Source organism: Haplochromis burtoni, unplaced genomic scaffold (assembly GCF_018398535.1).
Source record: "Haplochromis burtoni strain Fernald_Lab_line unplaced genomic scaffold, NCSU_Asbu1 Contig_116, whole genome shotgun sequence".
Classification (NCBI taxonomy): Eukaryota; Metazoa; Chordata; class Actinopteri; order Cichliformes; family Cichlidae; genus Haplochromis; species Haplochromis burtoni.
In genome coordinates, this window is record NW_024582477.1 from 113,508 (window position 1) to 134,732 (window position 21,225).

The following is a 21,225-nucleotide window of genomic DNA, read 5'->3' on the forward strand; positions in this document are numbered from 1 at the left end:
AGCATATTACATTAAAACAATAAAATCAGGGTCAGACTGTGTCATAAGCCAAGGAGTAAAAATGGGTTTTAAGATGTGTTTTAAAAGTGGACAGTGAAGGGGCCTCTCTAATGTGCTGGGAAAGATTGTTCCACAGATTAGGAGCAGCAATAGAGAAGGCCCTGTCCCCTCTGAGCTTTCTCTTGGACCTGGGTACCTCCAGGAGCAGCTTGTCAGCTGACCTGAGAGACCTGGGGGGTGGGTAAAGATGCAGAAGCTCAGAGAGGTAAGTTGGGGCAAGACCGTTTAAACATTTAAAAACAAACATGAGAATTTTAAAATGAACTCTAAGATATACAGGCAGTCAATGGAGTGAAGCCAGGATGGGAGTTATGTGCTCTCTTTTACGAGTTCTGGTTAAAAGTCGTGCAGCAGCATTTTGGACCAGCTGCAGACGAGAGAGAAGATGCTGACTAACTCCAAAATACAGTGCATTACAGTAATCTAAACGAGATGAAATAAAAGCATGGATTACCATTTCAAGATGCGGCCTGGATAAAATAGGTCTTATCATATGTGATTATCAGGGCAAAGAGTCATACTCTGTCTATCTATCCATGGAAGAACAGTTTCAAAAGTTATTCTGAAGGAGTGTATGAATCATTTGACAGTTTTTGGCATTTTAGGATGATGCATTTTTCATACTTATCAGAGAAACTGCCTAAAAAAGGTCGACTGTTGTTTATAATAAATACAAAAAAATGATCCCATCAAAATGTCATCAAAACAAAAGCACAACAAATCATTACCATTAGCTAAACCATGTTTGGTCAGCTTTTTCCGGTGCTTCGGCCAGGCTGGAGCTGAACAGGGCGATTCTTGTTATAGTTAAATTGCAAAATGGGACCAAACCCTACTGACTCATCATCCACCAATCGTTTACAGTATGCAAATTATCATCACCCTGGCAACAAGTAGAAATAGGAAGTTGTGATGATGTCACTCTGTGTTTTGAGCTTCTCTTCCCCCATGTGAACGTGAGTCACAGAGTTTTGTTTTTCAGCGAAGATAAGGGATGTTTTACAGCAGATGTACATGCCCGTGAACAGTGCACGGGCAGACTAAAAAGTGTATGACGGCAGCCAGGAAGTCTCTGGCTGGTGCCCTGAAGCAGACAATGCCAGTGAGATTACAGCTACCTCCATAACTCAGGGGCTCTACCAGCCATTACCATCTGGCACCTTCACCCCGGCTTGGCTTTTAACAGCCAGTCTGGGAGCTTTAGAAAGCTGCCTACTCAGAGCCTGATGTCACCCAGTCTGAAAAAATATGGCGTTTCAGGTTAAAGGTAAAAGAAACTTTCTGACCTCCATCTCTATGTAGCTTAATCCTCACTTTGGCTACATTACACATCTGGCTCAGCTGGCAAAGTCTATGCATGTCATGCATGGTTGATTTCTGACTATTCCTATTAGGTGCACTTAAAAAATAGCTAACTGGTAACAGATACTTTAAAAAGTATGCAACTTGCAGAGATCTGATTATGTAATGTAGTGAGTTAAATTTACATGCAACCCATCCCTCAGATGCAGACCCACATAGTAACAGAGCCCCAGTGTGTGTGCGTGTTTGTGCCTGTGTTTGTTCTGTGTGTATTTGCAAACTGTGTTGGCCATTGGTCCGTGCACTTGTTGGACTATTCATTTCCAGCAAAAAAGAAAAAAGAAGAAAAGGAAAAGAGAAAAAAAGGGTGTCTGATAATTCCAAATCCCAAACTGTAACCTAAGATTGTGCGCCACCCACAGGCCTCAAAACAGGTGATGTCATGCACCACAAACTCTCGACGTGTATCTCCCTTTCTCCCTTCGCCTTTTTACAACACATGCTACCACTTCTCATTTACGTAATGGTGCTGGGAACTGCGTCACTCTCACAGTTCTGATACACCACGTGTGCGTAATGAGTGTGTTTATCCCGAGTGTGTTTTTGTATGCTTGTGTGTAAGAGAGAACATCTGTGTTGGGCTGATGAAGTCACTGAATTCATGTACTGTACATGTGTGTGTATGCGTGTGCGCTGGTGACGCCACCGTGTTTTGGCATGTTTGCTTTCAAAGGCTGTTGCAGTGTATTTTATATTTTGTGTTTTAGTTACTGTGTCTCGTTTTGGTTGAGTAGACAGAGAGCAGTCAGGAAAAAAAAACGTATCTCCGGGTCTTAAGGTTGTTTGCTGAAGTCACTGGCCAGGTTTATGACAGTCCATTTTAACGCTCGATTAACAGGTCCAACACAGGCCAGCCGGCTCTGGTTAGCCAGCCCCAGTGATTTAAGGACATTCTCCTCTCTCTGGGAACTGCACACAAAGCTACGCAGTACTCTTCTAATCACTGAGCCCATTATAGGGTAACATTAATCACTTAACTTTATGGATGTCATAGATTCTGTTGTCAAAGGCTTATCCATGTCATTATACATACACACATCTTGGTCTTTTGAAGCCCCTTCAGACAAAAGCATTGACATGGTTTAGAAACATGTAAGCTGCTGGCTCTAGCTCACGACACGGCAATAAGTGAATCAGTTCCATTAAAGCTAAATCACAAGGCAAGGGAAGTATTTTTATGGCACATTTCATACACATTTTAAAGGGATTACGTACAGCATAAAATATATTAAAAAAGAAATACAGCAGCCATTTACGCTAAGCACACTGCTAAAGTAAATACTTGGAGACAGGTATTTACCATTATGAATATATAAAGAAGTCAGCATCTATTCTCTTCATGACTTATTCAGGCTCCTTCAGATTCCAGATTGTATTCACCAGAAGCAAATATGAAATCTGTTATGTTTTATTGGATCCTGCAAGGTAATAGGTAATAATGTATCAAGACAAAAGCTGAAAAGAAAACTGATCAGTGCCTGTGTTTTTTCAGGTGTAACAGACATAGTCTTTATCAGTTAAAAAGATAGTGTAATATACATGTACAGTACTGTATATAACCCACTATAAGTACTTAGTTTGACCAGAACCCATTAAACTAAATATGTGTAAACAAAGATGTTTGTAAGGGATAATGTGGGCCCATTATACTGAGAGGTAGTTTGAAATTTTGATATCTAGCTTACAAAATAAGCACACACAAGTTGATGTTTAAAAGTTTGGCACTGATCATGTGAAGGACATGCTGTATTTATTAATGCAATTTGACCAACTTCTTAGAAGCAGAAATAGAAGCTAAAGTTTGTTTTTATGATCTTAATTCACTGCGTTAGTAGACTTGTGCATTCTCTTTTATGCTAAAAAATCTGTTAAAACCATAACTGTGATTTCAGATGTTGATCTTTTTTTTCTTTGTGTTTCAGCAGGGAGGCACAGGTTAGCACCTAAGAATTGGGACAGAGACAACAAAAGGCTGGAAGGAACAATTTGCAAATAATTAGGTTAATTGGCAACAGGTCAGTAACATAATTGGGTATAAAAAGAACATTTCAGAAGACTTTAAGTGTCACGTCATCTGCTGTGTAAAATACCATCATAAGATTCAGAGAATTTGGAGAAATCTCTGTGTGTGAGAAAGAAGGCTGAAAATACTGGACTCCCATGATTTTCAGGGCCTTAGACAAGTCACTGCAATGGTTTCAGGAACACTTCCTGAAATTACTGTCTGTAGACAAAATTTAAGCCCTATCAGGCAAAGAAAAAGCAATTTGTGAATATGATCCAGAAAAACCATCATCTTCTCTTGACCATAGATCATTTAAAATGGACTGAGGCAAAGCGGGAAACTGCTCTGTGGTCAGACGAATCAAAACTTTTAATTCTGTTTTGAAAACATGGACATCTCTCTAGTCTTCTGGTCTAAAGAGGAGAGGGACCACCTGTCTTGTTATCAGCGTTCAGTTCAAAAGCCTGCATCTCTGAACATATGGGGGTGTATTAGTGCCCATGGATTGGCAGCTAGCACATCTGGAAAGGCAAAATTAGTGCTGAGCAGTATATATAGGTTTTAGTGGGACATATGCTTCCATCCAGATTATGTATTTTTCAGAGAAGGCCTTGCATATTTCAGCAAGACAATGTTGAACCACATACTGCATCTAATATAACCGCATGGCTTCATGGTAGAACTGAAAACATCTGGCACATCATGACACAATATATACAACAACAAAAAAAATAGGATTGTTGAGCAGATAAAATCCTCTAACAGACAGGAATAGGACATAGTCCAGCACCTGGTCTCCCTACTTCCTAGACGTTAAAAAATGAAAAAACATGGCCCCCTCCAAATATTTTTGAGATGTTTTGCTGCCATCAGATTTAAAATAAGCTAATGTTTTTCTTAAAATGGTACATTTTCTTACTTTGACAATTTGATATTTTTCTGTGTTATACGGTGTTTTGAGATTGTCAAATCATTGCATTCTGTTTCTATTTACATTTTTAAAGAGCATCAGCTTTTTTGGATTTGGGCTTGTATGTCTTTATACGTTTGGGGCAAACAGTAAATTTCCAATGATTCCTTATTTTAAGGACATAAAAAAAAAAAAAATATATATATATATATATATATATTTTTTTTTTTTTAAATTTTTAAAAATTTTTTTATTTTTTTTAACTAAAAAAGAGAAATCTGTTTCCTTTTGTTCTATTTGTATATTGTGTTTATAACGTATGTATATGTGCCAAGATTAGACTGATTTTTGATACCACTCCGCAGTCAGTGCGGCTGTGATACCAACAGGTAGGCAGGTCGTGACGTATGCCACCAGCCACCCCTCCTCCTCCTCCTCCCACCGCCCCGCCTGCCTCCCAGCTGCGTCCGCCGCTGTCCTGTCTGGCCGCCCGGTGTCTGCTCCGCTGCTCCGCGCTCTGCCCCGTTCCTATCCCCGGACCCGAAACCTCTGCCTCCTCGTTCACCACCCCGGCTCCTGGACCCCCTCCCCCCCCCTCCAACCCCCTCTCCGCCCGGTGAATGCACCAGCGCCGTGAACATGACGGGCATCGCCGCCGCTTCGTTCTTCTCCAATTCCTGCAGGTTCGGGGGCTGCGGACTCCAGTTCGAGTCTCTCGCCGAGCTCATCGTCCACATCGAGGACAATCACATCGGTGAGTGGACCCAGCGGGGGAGAGGGAACTAGACAGCTAGCTGGTATTAGCTAGCCCCCCCCCTCCTCCCCCTCCCCTCTAGCTAGCTAGCTAAACGCAGATAGGCTCAGCTCTGCATTCCGCTATTCCTGCTTCTTGCTCTCTGTCGAGGCTCGCCGGAGAGGGAGTTATTTATCAACTTTTATATCTGGAAAATAAACTATGCTTTCTGAGATGTTGGGGCCGACTCGTCTGATTAGGAGTCAGCTACAGCAGTTACCTTTGCAGCGGTAACTCGACTAGGAGGGCCGCGTAGGTCTCATAGGTGAAACTAGCATCCCGACCAGACAGCGGTTTCACAGCTAGCGTTGCTGAGCACTGTTTACATTTCCAGGCCTGACGCAGTGCAGCCGTGGCTTTTCTTCATACCGCTTGTGCATTTGAGCTGCCGAAAACTCTTGACTGTCACATTTCTGAAAGCGTCACTCCCCCGTGGCTTTTCTGTTATTTTGGTGTCTAATTCCCACCGGCACTCCATCAGCTGAAGTTGTAGCAGACATGCAAGGACATAATCTGATTTTCTTCCACAAGTACAAACGCCGACTTGTTGCACCGCTTATTAGATTTTGGTCTGACAGTAAACACTCTGATGACTGCCCCCTGGCACGTATAAATACAATCGTAATCAGTTTGCCCACCATTTAACATAAGAGGCACAGAAAAAGTTGCAGGGTAAACACTCTGGATTATAAAGAGACATGTATTTATTTAATTAAGTGGTAATTGGTGCAATTAGTAACTTCTATTATAGCAGCATTGTATGTGGATTCTCAAAAATGGGGGAAAATAGAGCTGGTTTAGGTGCATTTTTGAGCTGTTAAATAAAAATACCTGTCTTTGCGTGCACAATAATTAAAATCTAAGTAAATTATATGAATTCTTGATAAGGGAGTGCTTTCCTCCTATTGCCTCAAGGTAGCAGAGAAAAGCATGCAGATTTAAAGAACAGAATAAACTGTCACTTCCAACTAAACACACAATAACACAGTGTGTTAGATTAAACTATGATCCACCATAACAAATAAGACTAGAGATGCATTTACGCATCTCTGAATCACTCAGTAATCTGATGTGGGCTAATCATTATTTGTGGGGAGTATCCATCCTCATGAGGCTATGTGAAGGGGGGGAGCGAGGGGTTTACATAGATGCTTCATTGAGCCAGTCTCCATGGCAACTGGCGGTCCCTAAAGGGGTTAGGGGCAGTGTATTTGGCTGAGTTATTGCACACCTGCTGTCTCACTGACAAAGAGTGCTGTCGAGCAACCAGCTGTGTTGAGGACACCCAACGTGATGTCGCGTCACGTGGAGAACAGGACTGATAAACACAAGTGATGTAGTTGGTGTGGTGTTTGCTGGTGGGGAGACGGAGGAGCAGGGTGGGCTGCTCTTCATCTTACCCATATGCTCCATGGATCTCTTCCAAATAAACCCAAGGGTGGAAGAAATCAAAACATGATTTTTCACCTTGTCCCCACAGAAATGCAGGGATTAATATTGCTTCCTCAGTTCAACAACCCAAACACCACAGACACTGAGTGATGTATGCCCCATCTGGCTCTTAGCCTGACCTTTGACCCTAACTGTCAAATGAACAGAATAGCGGTTTACCAGTCAAATATTCTGGATTAATGAATTGCCCCTCTCCTGGCTTTATAGCACGGTTGGTTATCAGGGGCGGCACAGACATAAAGAGTCTAATCAATACTGCTTTCAGATCAGTTACCATAGGGCCTAGAGTGACACATGGAGAGGATTGAGAGGGGGCGGGGAGGCAAGTGACATTTGGTTTTGACTTCCTTTTCGGTTGTGAATTAGTGCAGTGGCGTGTGATCAATAATCAATCAAAGGATCAGCTAATTTGATCGTCCTAACAGACATCAGATAAGCTGTTTAAGGTCTCACAGATGACAGACAGATGTGATCGTCCTTGTTCTTGCAGTGTGACAAGAAGCTTGAGATATGAGATGCTAGTAGTTGTAAAAAGTGAGTCAGTGGGACTTAAGTCAGGTGTGGAGAAATCAGTGTACGCCTCTGCTGGAAACAGTTAGTTTTTGCTGCAGGCTGTGCTGCCCTCTTGTGGTAGGGCATCTAATGTGCTACACGACCAGAAAACTCCCAAATTTCTGCCTTGTGTTTGGACTCCTGTTCTAATCCGTTATCTTCTATATCGTTTTTTTTATTTGGACTTCTGCCTTGTCTGACACATAATAGCTGGCAGCAAGCAGACCAGATGAGTGTGTCGTGATCCCATCTGTGAGAAACCTAGGAAACGTGTGGATCTACAACACTGATCTCATCCTAAAGGGCAGGAGCCTACCAATGGCATGCCCACACTGTTTAGATTACAGCCGAATGCAATAAGGAAGTGGGGTTAGGTGCACTGTGTTTAGTGTGGTAGTTTTGTTGTGCTGGGAGTGTAGGTAAGGTCTGAGGAATGCAATGATGTCAGGCTTCTCTGCCTGCGTGCACAGCGGCAGCAATGTTCTCACCTGCACAAGCACGTACCTGCCCCTTACCTCAGCAAAAAGGACAGGGAGGGGGGAGGCAGGTAGAGATTAAAAGCAGGGAAAGAGATTTAAAAGAAAAGGTTATGAAAGTCAAAACACGGGTGTGAGCTGAGTACAGGGAAATCCCAAAAGATATCACCTTTGTTTGGACAGACTTTACTTGAATCCTTGTTTTTCTTCTGCATTCGGAGTTAAAGGCTGAGCTGAAACTACGGCCTTGTAACATGATGTAAACTCTGCTGAAGAATGCTGATCGTTAGTTTGCAGTGATTTTTTTAAAGGTGTTGCTTTTCGATTACAGGGATAATTTTGTGGGTACGATTGGCAAACCACTAGAATTTATTTTTGCATTTCTTTCTTTGTGATGTTGTTTACAGGGAGACAGCATGTTTGAGGATGTGTAGATTATTCTGTTTTACTATGTAAGTTAAAGCTGAATATGTTAGATATTAGGGCTGGGCCATATTATACCGTTCACGGTAATACCTGTACAATGCTAGGCAACGATAAGAAAATAAAATATCGCGCATGCGCAGTGCCGAAAAAGCACGGCGGTAACGGAGAATGAGAATGGGGAAAGCAGATTGTTGAGTGAAACGGATGAACCAGAATTAGTTTGTAATAATGGTGCAACTTAACTGGTTTGGTGTTTGTCCGTCAGATACACAACAAAGCACATTTTTTTGTAGAATATGCAAGCAGGCCATCGTTATTGCCATATTTGTCAGACTAAGGTGCTTGTAAATCTGGGAGTAGTCTGGGTCCTAAACTCCGTCCTTTAAGTTAGAAGTTAGCAGAAGTTAGCTCGCTAGTTTCGCTAGTTACCTAAGCATGATATAGCATGTTCTGACTGAGAGATTTCTGAAAAAAAAATCAAACGTACAGCTCTGCTATCACTTCCAACATAAATGAAGACAGGAAGCTACACAACAGTGACGTTTGTAGGGTTACTGAAGTTGGGCTAGCTGGTGTTTAATGCTGTGCTACGTGATTGCTAGCGACACAGCTATGTTAGCATAACATAAAGAAAAAGTTAACGTGAAGGTTCCTGAAGGTTAGAGACAAATGCAATGGCATGGCAGGATGCTGTAAACCAAACTTCAGTCAGGAGAACAACTGAGATAATCCATCCACAATACGAGGTTAGTCATTAATATACTGCAACAACATGGGAATAGAGCATCTGTGGTAGAATACAGCATTAATGAATCAATGGTACAGAAGTGGAGGAAGCAAGAAGAATGAGTTGAATAAAGTTTGATTTATCTGACTGCTTTGTTTCGCTTAATGTGCCTTATAATCCCGTGCATCTTATGGTCCGAAAAATACATATTTGAATTTTTTATTTGGCAGTTTAATGTAGCAAAGCACCTCTTTTTAACTTTAGTGGATATTATACATAGTTATGCTCAGGATATGTCAGCCCATTTCTACTGGAAATGCCTTTTGGTTAAACTTTCAGCAAGGAATTTACTTTTACACTGTTAAATGTTTATATAGCTTTAATGCACATAAAAAAACAGCTGCTTGTTTAAGTAAAATTAATGGATGGGTTTTTTTTGCACTATTAATGTCCTGGAGTTGTATTTTGTCTCACAGAAATTATATCGTCAGTTATAACGTTATCGCAAATTTTCAAATATATATCGTGATATATGTTTTTGGCCATATCGCCCTGCCCTATTAGATATAACAAAATTTGTACCAGTAAGTCACGTGCTGAAAAGGTAACCAATCAGTCGATTATTTTTACAATTATTTTTCATTTTTATTTTATATTGTAATTATTTTTTGGACAATGTTTTTGTATTAGACTGATCATTTTAGCTCTATGTATATGTGATTTATATATGCATTAAAAGAAGGATTTCAGCTGTTTGTTCTTGCTTTAGTTGCCAGGTTGTTTCCCATCTCGCTCCTGTCAGAGGGGTGAGAAGGGAAGGGGTGCATGTTTGTGCATGTGAGAGGCTGTGCTCACTATACTTCCTGTATGACCTGTCAGGGTGTAGCGAAGCAGTTATTGGACTGGCATCCCAAACTGGAAACTGCAGACCCTCTCTTTTGCTTCACACACACTGTCTTTCGGAAGTCGCACGATCTGAGCGCCCCACCAAGCACTGGGAAGCATAATTACAGAGGAGTTTGCCTTTCCCTCCACCCATATGCCCCCTCTCTTTGCTCCCACTCCTCCTCCTCGCCTCTCTTCTCCCTCCATCCGGTTGCCTGCTGCTTTAGAAACACGTTAAAATGCTCTCCGAGGCTTAATTAGCAGGCTGCATAACAAGCCATGCATTCTTGGTCTGGTTTCAGCACATGCACACATGTAAAGAGACACATACACAGACCTCTCTACACAATGGGCTTGTGCATGTGGACACATGCAGACAGAGTACATTCAGCAGGTGGCAGCAGTGTGCCGATTGTGAGAGATGGATGTGTGGGTTGTGAGATGAGTGGCTGCAGATTGGGCACAGATATTAATAACTAAAGTGTTTCCACACTGGTGATACTTTGAAACAAAACAGATAAGGAAAACATGTACTGAATTACAAATATGCACATGCATGTACATTAGCCTGCTAAAATACTGTACTGTAAATTTGAAATTGGCAGCTTTGAGGTTCAGTTAGCAAATATATATACGTGTGTGTGTGTGTGTGTATGTACGTATGTAGCTTACTGAGTGTACATATGCAGGTCTTCTTCTGGCCACAGCAGCAGGATCAACAGCATGCTCACTTTCTGTCTAGCTCGGCGAGTGGAAGTTGTAAAACCGGCTAACATTTACTGCAGTTCTCGCTATCCGCACCTGGCTAACCCCATTTCCACCAACACCCCTCCCCCTTCTCTACACACACTTACCTCATCCACAATCCTCAGCACCTTGAACATCCCAAGATATTAATTCTGGCATTCTTTCCTCACATTTTTGCCATTCTCACATTAAATTGCCTTCAGCTGATGTTTCTTTCACAGTTAATTCTTTGAGTCAGTCTTATCCTGCTATGTAGTTGGAAAAAATGTGGAATTAACAGAATTTCTGCATTGATTACTCATAAAATGTGGCCTAATCTGCATCTTTAGAAAAAAGTTTCAATTATGGACCTCAATAATCTGACTAAACTAAAACCACACAGTTGTGGTTTTCCTGTCTTAATTGAACACATTGAGTGATCACTCACAGTATCGGCTAATAAAAGTAAGTCAGCTTTTGAATTTAGTCACTCGTAGAAGGAGCAACAGTAGCTGCCGACACAGTGAAGAGGGCCCATATAAAACTCTTGATTGGACACTCTTCAGGTTAGCCACAGCATCTCAATTGGATTAAGGTCACTGTCTTGGTCATTAAAACACTTAATTCTTACTTTGTATCCTTTGGGTTATTATGTTGTTGCCACCCTCCTAAGCCTCAGTTCATGGACTGCTACCCTGACACTCTACTGTGTAATGTTTTGATACAGTGTTCAATGTATTGTTCCTTTAATGATTGGCATCAAGGCTGTGAGGTGGCAAAGCAGCCGCAAACCACGATGCTTCCTCCTGCTTGCAGTTTGTTCGCCTACAAGATATTGCTGACTTTTCTTCTGCTTCATGTGCTGGTTTTTTGAAGGGGGCGTGGAGAGGTGGAAGTCCTGGTATTAAGTAATTTTTTCTAGTGAAGATGAACGAACATTTTAGCAAGACTTCTGCAGGTGTTTTGTTGTAACCCTTCGGTCTTGTTTTCACCTCTTTCAGATGTTCTGTGGTTTGATATTTGCAAGACATGCTGTCAGCTTTGTGCATCTCTGTACTGCTTTTTCTTGCAGTCACAGAATGGTTCAGACCTGATTGTAACATCTACTCTTACCAGTAAAGGTTCATAAAGAGATACAATTAAAATGAAGCAGAACTGAGTTCAGGTCATTGCTGCAGCCCTCTATAGTAATCCTAGTTTCTTATATAGGCCCTTAGGAACATTATTTGTCCACCTCTGGTTCAGACTAGCCAGTCATTCTTGAGATGAGCAGCCTACGTGAGGCTTTTCATGCATGTCTTTAAAGGAAGTGCTACAGCTGCATCCCAGACTTCCAATCCCATGTCATTAATGGGAACACCTGACTTCCAGTAGCTTTTGGAGAATTTGGTAGTGTTTTTCTAGCCTGGACTGTGAGTAATTACTCAGTGTGTTCAATAAAAGCACGGAAAGTGCAAGTTTTTGTTTGTTGTTAGCAGAATCTGACCAGTGTAAGATTTTTGGAAGTGATATCTATAAAAGAAATCTGTTATTACAATATATTAGCTGAACATATTTGCCTAACATTTGTTATGTGTAGTTATTTATTTACTACACAACCTCAACACACAGAACATGGTTGAAAAGCCTTTCTTCAGTCCCGTCTTTATTTTTCACATTTATTGGCCATTATAAACGCTGATACCAATAGACGGACACACAGATAACACCAGCTAATCATATGGGCTTGGCTCTTGTTTTGATTTCAGTCAGATTTTTGTTTGTTTTCAATTAGGACAGAGGGAAAAATCAGTAGCATTGAAGTCCTGGTAATATGAGGATATTCACAAACTTTTTCTTGCAACTGTATACGTTTGACTCTGATGGACTATTTTAAAAAGATCACACTAATTAGGTTTCTTTCTATCACCTCCCCAGATGTGTTTTGTTCTGTGTTTTAAGTTTGTGAAGTAATGTGAAGATGCCACTGTGGACTCTGTGGGAATCTTTTAGATTAAAACCCCCCAAAACAAAACAGGTTATAAATATTCTAATCCAAACTCATTTGTCATTCCTGTCATCTTTTTGCTTAATCTCAGTGCATATATAGATTTTGTTTTAGCAGATTTTCCTCGTTGTTGTCTAGTCTACTCAGTGGTTTCCAAAAGGTTATTAAAAGATGCAGATAGCTCTCACTAAAACATGTATCGTGACTCAGGGATGTAGGTTTAGCTGTGTGTATGTGTGTGTGTTTGTGCACAATTATGCATGCACAGAAAGCTCTGGTCTCTACATCTGAGCAGCAGGTAGGATTATTAAGTCTCAGCTATAAAAGACTGTCAGAGACCACCTCTGCGGACCACCTGGGTATATAATCTTGCTACCCTTTTCCCCCTTTGCCTAATCTTTTTATTTTGAAAGTCACATATATAGCACTATGTTTTGCATGGGAGACCAGTTGAAGTGGGCAAGTTTTTTTTTTCTGGGTTGTTTTCTTGTTTGCTGGTCTCCTTAGTGTTCCTCCTCCCGCACGGTGGGAAGTCTGCATTCTTTGTTTAATTATGAGGTGTGAAAGCCTGAAAACTGAAGGGCTGAGAAGGCCAACACACCACAGTTGGAAGCATCCAGGGGTGTGTTGTTAATTTTTGCACAGAGATGATCTAGTCCTTGGATCTAAATTGAAATACATCTGCTAGCTATTACATATGTTGCTGCAATTATGCCTGCTAGTGCACACACTCACGCAGACATAGATGGCTTGGCTTAAATGTACTGTTTTTTTAAGCTCCTTCTGAACATTCCCAGATTGAACACTTGATGGCACTGGTAGTTCACATATGTAACCCACCCGCAGTGTTTTCATGCACACTTGCTTCTGTTTTCCCGGGGTGTGAGATGGGACTTTGAAGTACACACTGCTTGCCTCAGGCAGTGGAAGTTGCCGACTGTAGCGTTACTGACTTAGCAAGTCATCTGGAAAAAGCCTGTATGTACTCCTCAGCTCATACAGTGTGTACATTCATCACAGCCGCCTTTACTCTAAAGTAATTTTTTTCTTTTTGTAACCACATCCTCCCCCCGGCAACGATTAAGTGGTCTTGGGTCACTTCAGCGAAGGCATTGGTTGTAAATTAGATAGGGCTTGGTTCTGCTGTAATAACGTGCCGTTTATGAAAGTATCTGAAATGTATCTGCAGGGTGCCACACATTGAGACTAATACAGTGAACGCAGTGTGAGACATATCTAGTAATCTATCAGCCTGTCTGGCAGAAAGAATACATGTGTGAGTCAGCTACATACTTAGAGTATTCACAGAACATTTTCCCTCCACAGGGAGTGGTGATTAATCTGAACGTCTCCTTCTCTCGCAGACACAGATCCGAGGGTCTTGGAGAAGCAGGAGCAACAGCAGCCCACCTATCTGGCCCTAAGCTACATCAACAGGTAAGGCACACACAATCGTACACATTCACACACGCTCAAAAGCATCCGTCTACAGAGGGCACCATTGTTCCACCAGTGAAGTTAACGTGCGTGTGAGTGTGTGTATATGTGGCTTGCGGAGAACATCTCCAATGACTGACTTTTCCCATACCCACAGCAGTGACTCATCCACAGACCAGCACAGAAAACCACACAAGACAATCACTTTTGACTCCCTGTGCAGCCAGAGGATTACGGCATGTGTGTGTTTGTGTGTGGTGAACCGATGTGTCACGTCCCACTAAATGCCTCGTTAAATCCCTACAAGATGTAACACTGAGAGAGATAATGGTGGAATGAAAGAGAGAGGTTTGTTTTCTGTGATAATTGTTCAAGTGGCGAGGCTATAAATGTCATTCGTATTTACTGTACATGTTTTGACAGAATATTTAAGGGACGAGTTCATTCAGCAGCAAGGCCCTGTCTTCTCACACAAACGGACATTTTTCTCATAGCAACAGTGGAGCACAGCTTAACGCCACATGTTAGAAAACCAAATTAGGATATGAATCACAATTTATGAAAAGGATAATAAATAATAAATTAACAGGGTTTTATTAAAGCAGCGATACTTCTGCAGTCAACAGAGGGTACGAGGACAGATTAGCCAAACTTAGAGTAAAAATAAGTAAATAAAAAAATAACATTTAAATAAACAGTTAGCAGCTAAAAAACACAGTGAAAGACAGCTAAAAGAATACATATATTATTAAAACTGTAACAAAAAACCTAAACTGTGAAACAATATTTGAAATTGCTAATAACTAGTTAAACTTATTAGCTAAGACTTTTGAAACTGTATACCATTTGAATAAGGATTTTAATTTGATTGCTAATAGTATGGATAAACATTTAAACAGTTAGCATTACTAAATAAATTGCGACAAAATAAGCTGAAGTTGGGAGTTAAGAGCTAAAAGTGAGGCTTTAAATTGAATCTTGTAGCTAAAAGCATGGATTTCCCACTGCAATGACTAGCTAATGGCAAGATAAACCGTTCAAGAAATCTAAACTAGCTAAAAGTCAGTCATTAGCTAAACATAATACAGAGGTGAAATGTTGAAAAAAGCTGGACAGTATTGGCTGAAAATGTGTCTATCAGCTGAAAATCTTACCCAAAAGTATAGATTCACACGCGCAACTAAATGGAGTGGGAAAACTGTTGAAAGTGGTCAGTGTACTTAATTAATAGCTGCTAAACAGAGTTGTAGCTAAAAGTTGTAGATGAAGGATTAAAATAGGCTACATCATTAGATCAATAGTGGATCCGTGGCTGTACATAAGTTTAAAAAGTAAGAGAACTACTGTTTTAATTTATAATTTCATGTAATCACAAGCAAAATCTAAGTAGTTAGGCCTCAGTTGCAGAGGCCTAGAGACCAGTGGCAGCCACTAGTTGGTAGGGTTTGTGTCATCCATGCAAACCACAGGCAACAGTTGCAATCTGCTAGTGACCAAAGCAATCAGTATGTTTTTGGTGCCGTACTGTAGCATGTTTGCTGTCTCTAAACCTCTGTGGCTGTAGCCTTAGCAGGGAAAAGGCAAAACTACAACAATTACCGAAGTTATAATAAACTTTCAGTTAATTACCTTTCAAATTAAGAGGTCAAAGTTATAAAAAAAACCCCAAAAAAACCAACCCAAGTGGATGAAAATGTGTTAGCATTTATTTGAACAACATTGCTTATATTTATAAGGTTTTCAAGTTGATGAGAACACAGCTGTCACATAAGTTTAGTATTACATGCAGGTAGGACACCTCTCCACTGATTAATAATGAGAAATCAGATAATGCGAACTAATACAATAACTGTGCGACGTCAGGTTCATGACGGATGCAGCACGCCGGGAGCAGGAGACCATAAAGAAGAAGGCCACACCCAAGTTGTCCCTGTCCATCACGGGCGGAGTGTCCAGGAACAGCACGGCCACACCTCCCCGCCACACCAGCGGTAACCTGACGCCTCCCGTCACGCCCCCCATCACCCCTTCCTCCTCATTCCGCAGCAGCACACCTACAGGTATAACCGGTGTGTGTGTGTGTGTGTGTGTGTGTTCAAACGTATGATTGAAAGGGAAAAAGATGGATTGCTTATATGTGTGATGGGAAAGGATATGTTGAAACTGACTTAGGCAATTTAACCCTACTGACACAAAGAGAAAAAAACATGGGAAGCATATTCATCAAAGTCAGACAGCGCGCTGAAGAGCGAGTGAAGATATTTGTAATGCAAATGGAATGCAGCTTATTGCATAGCTGTCCAATGGCTCTGCATCTCAAAGTGAAAACTACAAAATACCTGCTAGGAGTGCACAAGCCTGCTCATCTTATATTCAGCAGTGTCTCTGTAAACATTAACCATTATTTTTTTGGATATTTCTGGCCAATTCTCTGCTAATACTTGCTCTTTTGTAAATCATCAGGAAAATCTGCTGTCACAGTGGAAAGCTTGTAACCAACCACTATGTTCCTGTGTGTGTGTGTGTGTGTGTGTGTGTGTGTGCGTGTGTGCGTGTGTGTGTGCGCTGTTTGTGTCTTGGGAATGGTGGCTCCTGCAGTGAGCAGACCAGTCAACACTTTGCTAATTACATAGCAGCTGTCACGCTGTGTGTTCGCATGGGGCCGTGTGTTGCACAGCCTAGAAGCAGATGTCCAATTCCAGCCCAAATGGTTCCAAACGTAGTGTTAGGTCTGGGCTTATACATCAGCATGGCTACACACACACACACACACACACATATATATATGTGCGCGCGCGCACACGCCCCCTTTCAACATGTGCCAGGGTGCCATCCATTTCCTCAAGCTGAGGTTCAGCATTTCCTGTGAGATGGTGGGGGGTCAGTGGGCCTTTATGTCTATGTGTGTGTGTTTGTGTGTGTTTGTGTGTGCATGCATGTGAGTGGAAAATGTTCTGCACTTAGTAAAGCACTTTTTCCAGGCTGAGCAATGGGGATCACTCCCACTTAATGATCTCTTTCTCAGTGCCAATCCCCACATTTTGACTCACAGGCACACACGGAAGCACATCACACCATTTCTGGCTTGTGCGTTCCGTGATATGTGGGCTGCTTATGCATCCGAGCAGGGGACAGCACGCAGAGAAATGTGTTAATAAAAAGTCACTTATCGTTTTCTGCTTCTCAAATTCCCAGGGCGTTGCATTCCCGTGGGTATGTCGCTATCCCTGTTTCAGCTGGGTTGACAAGTGTTTTTTTGTTCTGCGTGGCTCCATTATGCCTTTAGGCAGCGAGTATGATGAGGAGGAGGTAGACTACGAGGAGTCGGATAGCGATGAGTCGTGGACCACAGAAAGCGCCATCAGCTCTGAGTCCATCCTCAGCTCCATGTCAATGAACGGGGCCGATGAAAAGCCGTTCGCCTGCCCCGTCCCCGGGTGTAAGAAGAGATACAAGGTAAGGCTGAACCTGAGGGCGGAGCAGGCAGTTCCACGAAGGCATGAGGTTTTACTTCTGAATAAATCCACACTAGAACTTTTGTCTGAGTATCACATGTGTTTGAAAAAGCACATTATAAGATCTGAGGGTGATTAATATTTTCTGCTTCACTTAATTTTTTTTTAATTCATTTTTTTAATAACAGCTGGCAACAAAAAACTCATTCAGCTTGCTCACTATCCAAGCTGCTTAACTAATGGACAGTGTGGGAACATTTCTCCCTAATACCCTGAAGACAAAAACAGCAGCGTGGGAAAAGCGACCTTTGTTGTTGAGGGGCATTCACAGAGGATGAGACTAGCAGTGATATAACAACCAGACACCGCAGGACTTCGGCGAAATTCAGGGACTGATGGTGACGACACTGAAGTATCCATTAGTGATGCAGTGGGCGGGTACATAGTTGAAGTTATCCAACTTTAAAGCGGAGAAAGGAAATTGTTGATTGACAGAAAAATGGTAAAATTAGCATGCAAACATGCTAATATGAAGCAGTCTTAAGGTTTACCTTCCTAGTTTAGTAGTTCAGGATGATAACTTTAACTCCCTACCACTAAACACAAAATAGCAGTTTTGCTGATATCATGTAAATCACTTATATTTCTGGGCGTTTTTAGTCTTTATTGTCTTAGGACAATGTATAGAAGACCACAAAGCTGGGAGAGAGAGAGAACAGGGAAAGACATGCAGTAAGTGGCCTCAGGGTGGATTGGCGAGACATCCATCCCTGCATCTGTCTGTGCACTATTAATAAGCAGTACTGTTCAGATTTTAGTGAAACTTGCACCCAGTAATGGGTCTGCACCCAAATTGTGCTTAAGGTCAAATTCATATTTGCAATTCTCAGTAGATTTTAACTCTGGTGGCTTTATGATATAAGGAGACTCAAAGTATTAAACAGCTGGTGCACATGGGATTTTTCTTTTGTGTACCACATGATAACTGACAACTGATCTGCTACCTATTGCTTTAAAATAAAAAAGGCTAATCGATTGAAATCTACCATGTTTTATCATTGTGAATGAGATAAAGTCAACTGACTGGCGCTACTCTATCATGATGTGTGTAGTAAAAAACGAGAGAGGAAAAACAAATGTTGGATGAAGCCTACGTTTAGTGAAATGTTTCACATTTGTATTTTCGTTGTATTTTCATTGGAATTCTGTCCATAAAATCTGGGATAATGCTCTGGTGTTTTATAGATGCTGTGTGCAATCAAAAGTGGTAATTATAACCCCATTTTTCTTCTTCATCTCTGCATGCGACCACTTTCTTCAGAATGTGAATGGTATCAAATACCACGCCAAGAACGGCCACCGCACACAGATTCGTGTGAGGAAACCCTTCAAGTGTCGCTGTGGCAAAAGCTACAAGACCTCGCAGGGCTTGAGGCACCACACCATCAACTTCCACCCGCCTGTCTCCACCGAGATCCTCCGCAAGATTCAAGGCTAAGAGCCACATCAATCAACTTCCCCTAAAAAAAAAAAAAAAAAGAGTCCTGACTTTCCTTACCCATCCTATGTACACTAAAGGATCAAGTGCATGCTTTAAGTTTTTTTTTTTGTTTTTTTTTAAATCATCTTCTTTTTGTGTGTTACGTTAGTATTTTTTTCTATCTATGTCATATCACTTGTATTTTTTTGGGAAACAAAAAAAAACTATCTTTGTAGTATTTTTATTGATGTACATTTGCACATTCGTATATGCTATCACATTATTTTATTTTCTATCGTTCGACTTACATAAGGTGCTAACTGTAAAAAAAACAACAGAAAGAAAAGACAAAAAACAAAATGATACGAAAGTAAAGAGGAGAAAAGACGGAGACGTGAAACAGGAAGTGCAACCAAGCCCTGCCTTCCTCCTGCTCAGCTCTGAGTGGGATGAAGTTGGCCTCCAGTGCTGATGTAAGCTCAGCGGTTGTTACACTCCCTTTTGAGCTGCAGAGTCCAGCTGAGCTTAGATCTGTGCCTTCACGGTCATTTGTGGGGGTGAAAGCGCTGGAGTTAAGTTATACTTTTAATAGATATATCGATATATAAACAATAGACAGATATGTATGTGTACATAAAAATATATAAAAGTATTCATGAGCATATACATAGTTACTTTATTTTCAAGCTTTATTTTATATATTTTTGTCAGTGTTTTAGATTCCGTGTTCATTTTTATGTATCAGTAAGTGTTCCTTTCATTCCTCATTTGCTGATTGAGCAATTCTGTCACCTCAGAGGTCAAAGGTCAATCAGCTGGCTGACTTTAGGTTCTGAGTTTTTGTTTCTTTGTTTTCCTTACATGTTCTACAGATTAAGAGCTAATGCTCCTTTCAGTTTGACACCGATCTGTGTGTCGTTTGACCATTTTATCACGTGGAGAACGTATTAGAACACGGCCCGATCCGTATCCGCATTAAGCCATCGTTATCTCCAGCGTTTCTTCATTCACAGTGCCAGAGCTGCGTTCCACACGCTTAGCCACAAAAGTGGGTTAAGCGGCACACTGTATTCCAGTTGCCAAGATCTTTGTAGTTGTTTTGTTTTTTCCATGATCGTTGCCAACAGCTCTCCACTGCCAAACATTGACCATACCATGTGCCTGATGAGGGGATGAGGAGAGAGGGAGGGGGAGGGGGGGAGGAAAGGAAGGTGGATGGGAAGAGTGTTGTAATATTTCCACCCCGGAGGTCGCCCCAGACTTGTGGCAATGATTTTCTTGTACGTCGCACCTCCAAAAAGAAGAAAAAGAAAAAAGTCACGGGAATGAATGGATGTACACGAGAAGAATGTTTTTCACGCATGTTTCTGTGTCGTGTGGAGACGTGTGAAAGAAGAAGGTGGATTTTGTATTTGAAAGAGATTACCATCTACGTGTCGTTTTTGTGCGTGTGTGTTTTAGACAAAAGCATTCCAGTCCATTGTGTGTTCGCGAGAGTGTGAGTGGTGTGTGTTTTCAGCAGTATCCAAGTCATCAGCCTAGAGAGTATTACTGTAATCTGTGTCTCATTGCTCGGATGTGTCATGTTTCTGTGCCTGGCTGCTGGTTCAACTCCTATGGAGCAGGGTGGTTGGCTGGCTTGTTGCTCCTGACTGGGATTTCATCATTCCGAGTGAGAGCGCAGTGCTTCAACTCGCCAAGACACATTTGTTCATTATATCATCATTTCCCTCATTGTACAAAAAAGTTTAGATTCTGCTCAAGGCTTGCAGCATGAGCCCCCCGTTCATTTGATAGGTACAGTGATCTCCGACATGCACACACCGTCCTGTCCTCCAGTTTGGCTATAGGGATTTTTACTTACACAATGTTGTTAAAAGGCAGACTGCGAGTGTGCTACTACATAAGCACAAATCCATGCCTATTTTAAACCACCTGGAACCTGGATCTGTAAAATCCTGGCACCAGGTTACGAGGACATCTGTGGAGCTGCTAGCCTGAGATGATGATAGAAGACACTTCAGTCCGGCCTTTGAGCGTAGGAGAGAAGGTTCTCTGCGGGGACAGACTGAAAGTTGAGCTGTCAAGCACTCGTAAAAACAAAACCCATCCTCAGCTTCAGACTCGGGAGGCCCACTCGCACATATGGGAGAGGAGGAACGGAGGGTGTGTGCTGGAGGGGAGATGAGGGAGGAGCTTCAATATACCGTGTACAGTGAATGTATTGTAACGTGCATCTGTTGTCAAGTGCTTTTAAATTATATTTTCGTATGTAACGTGGAGACTGATGTTTCCTTTTTTTGTACGGGGGTACAACAGGTTCTGAGAAGAGTGACTTGTAAATGATGTCAACCTGTCTTTCTATATAAAAGAGAAGCTGCTTAAATGTAAACAGGAAACGACTGAGAAAAAAAAAAGCAAAATAAAGTAAAAAAGCTCCACATCGCAGACTCGTGTTCATTACTTATTCAGCTCAGAAATGAAGAACAAAG

The 21,225-nt window shown here is 41.5% G+C and overlaps 1 protein-coding gene across 1 annotated transcript; it reads left to right on the top strand.

Annotated features, from left to right (window-relative positions):
* jazf1a (JAZF zinc finger 1a) lies at positions 1 to 21,187 on the top strand. Its single transcript, XM_014335615.2, has 6 exons — positions 1 to 3,437; positions 4,703 to 5,091; positions 13,726 to 13,798; positions 15,662 to 15,858; positions 17,085 to 17,254; positions 18,575 to 21,187. Exons 2-6 carry the CDS (start codon positions 4,977 to 4,979, stop codon positions 18,749 to 18,751), a joined length of 732 nt encoding a protein of 243 aa, XP_014191101.1. The 5' UTR covers positions 1 to 3,437; positions 4,703 to 4,976; the 3' UTR covers positions 18,752 to 21,187.
* Positions 21,188 to 21,225: the final 38 nt, after the last annotated feature.

Coding starts and splice junctions, on each gene's coding strand:
- jazf1a (XM_014335615.2), top strand. CDS start 4,977: ATGACGGGCATCGCCGCCGCTTCGTTCTTCTCCAATTCCTGCAGGTTC. Junction 5,092..13,725: donor CATCGAGGACAATCACATCG/GTGAGTGGACCC, acceptor CTTCTCTCGCAG/ACACAGATCCGAGGGTCTTG. Junction 13,799..15,661: donor GCCCTAAGCTACATCAACAG/GTAAGGCACACA, acceptor GTGCGACGTCAG/GTTCATGACGGATGCAGCAC.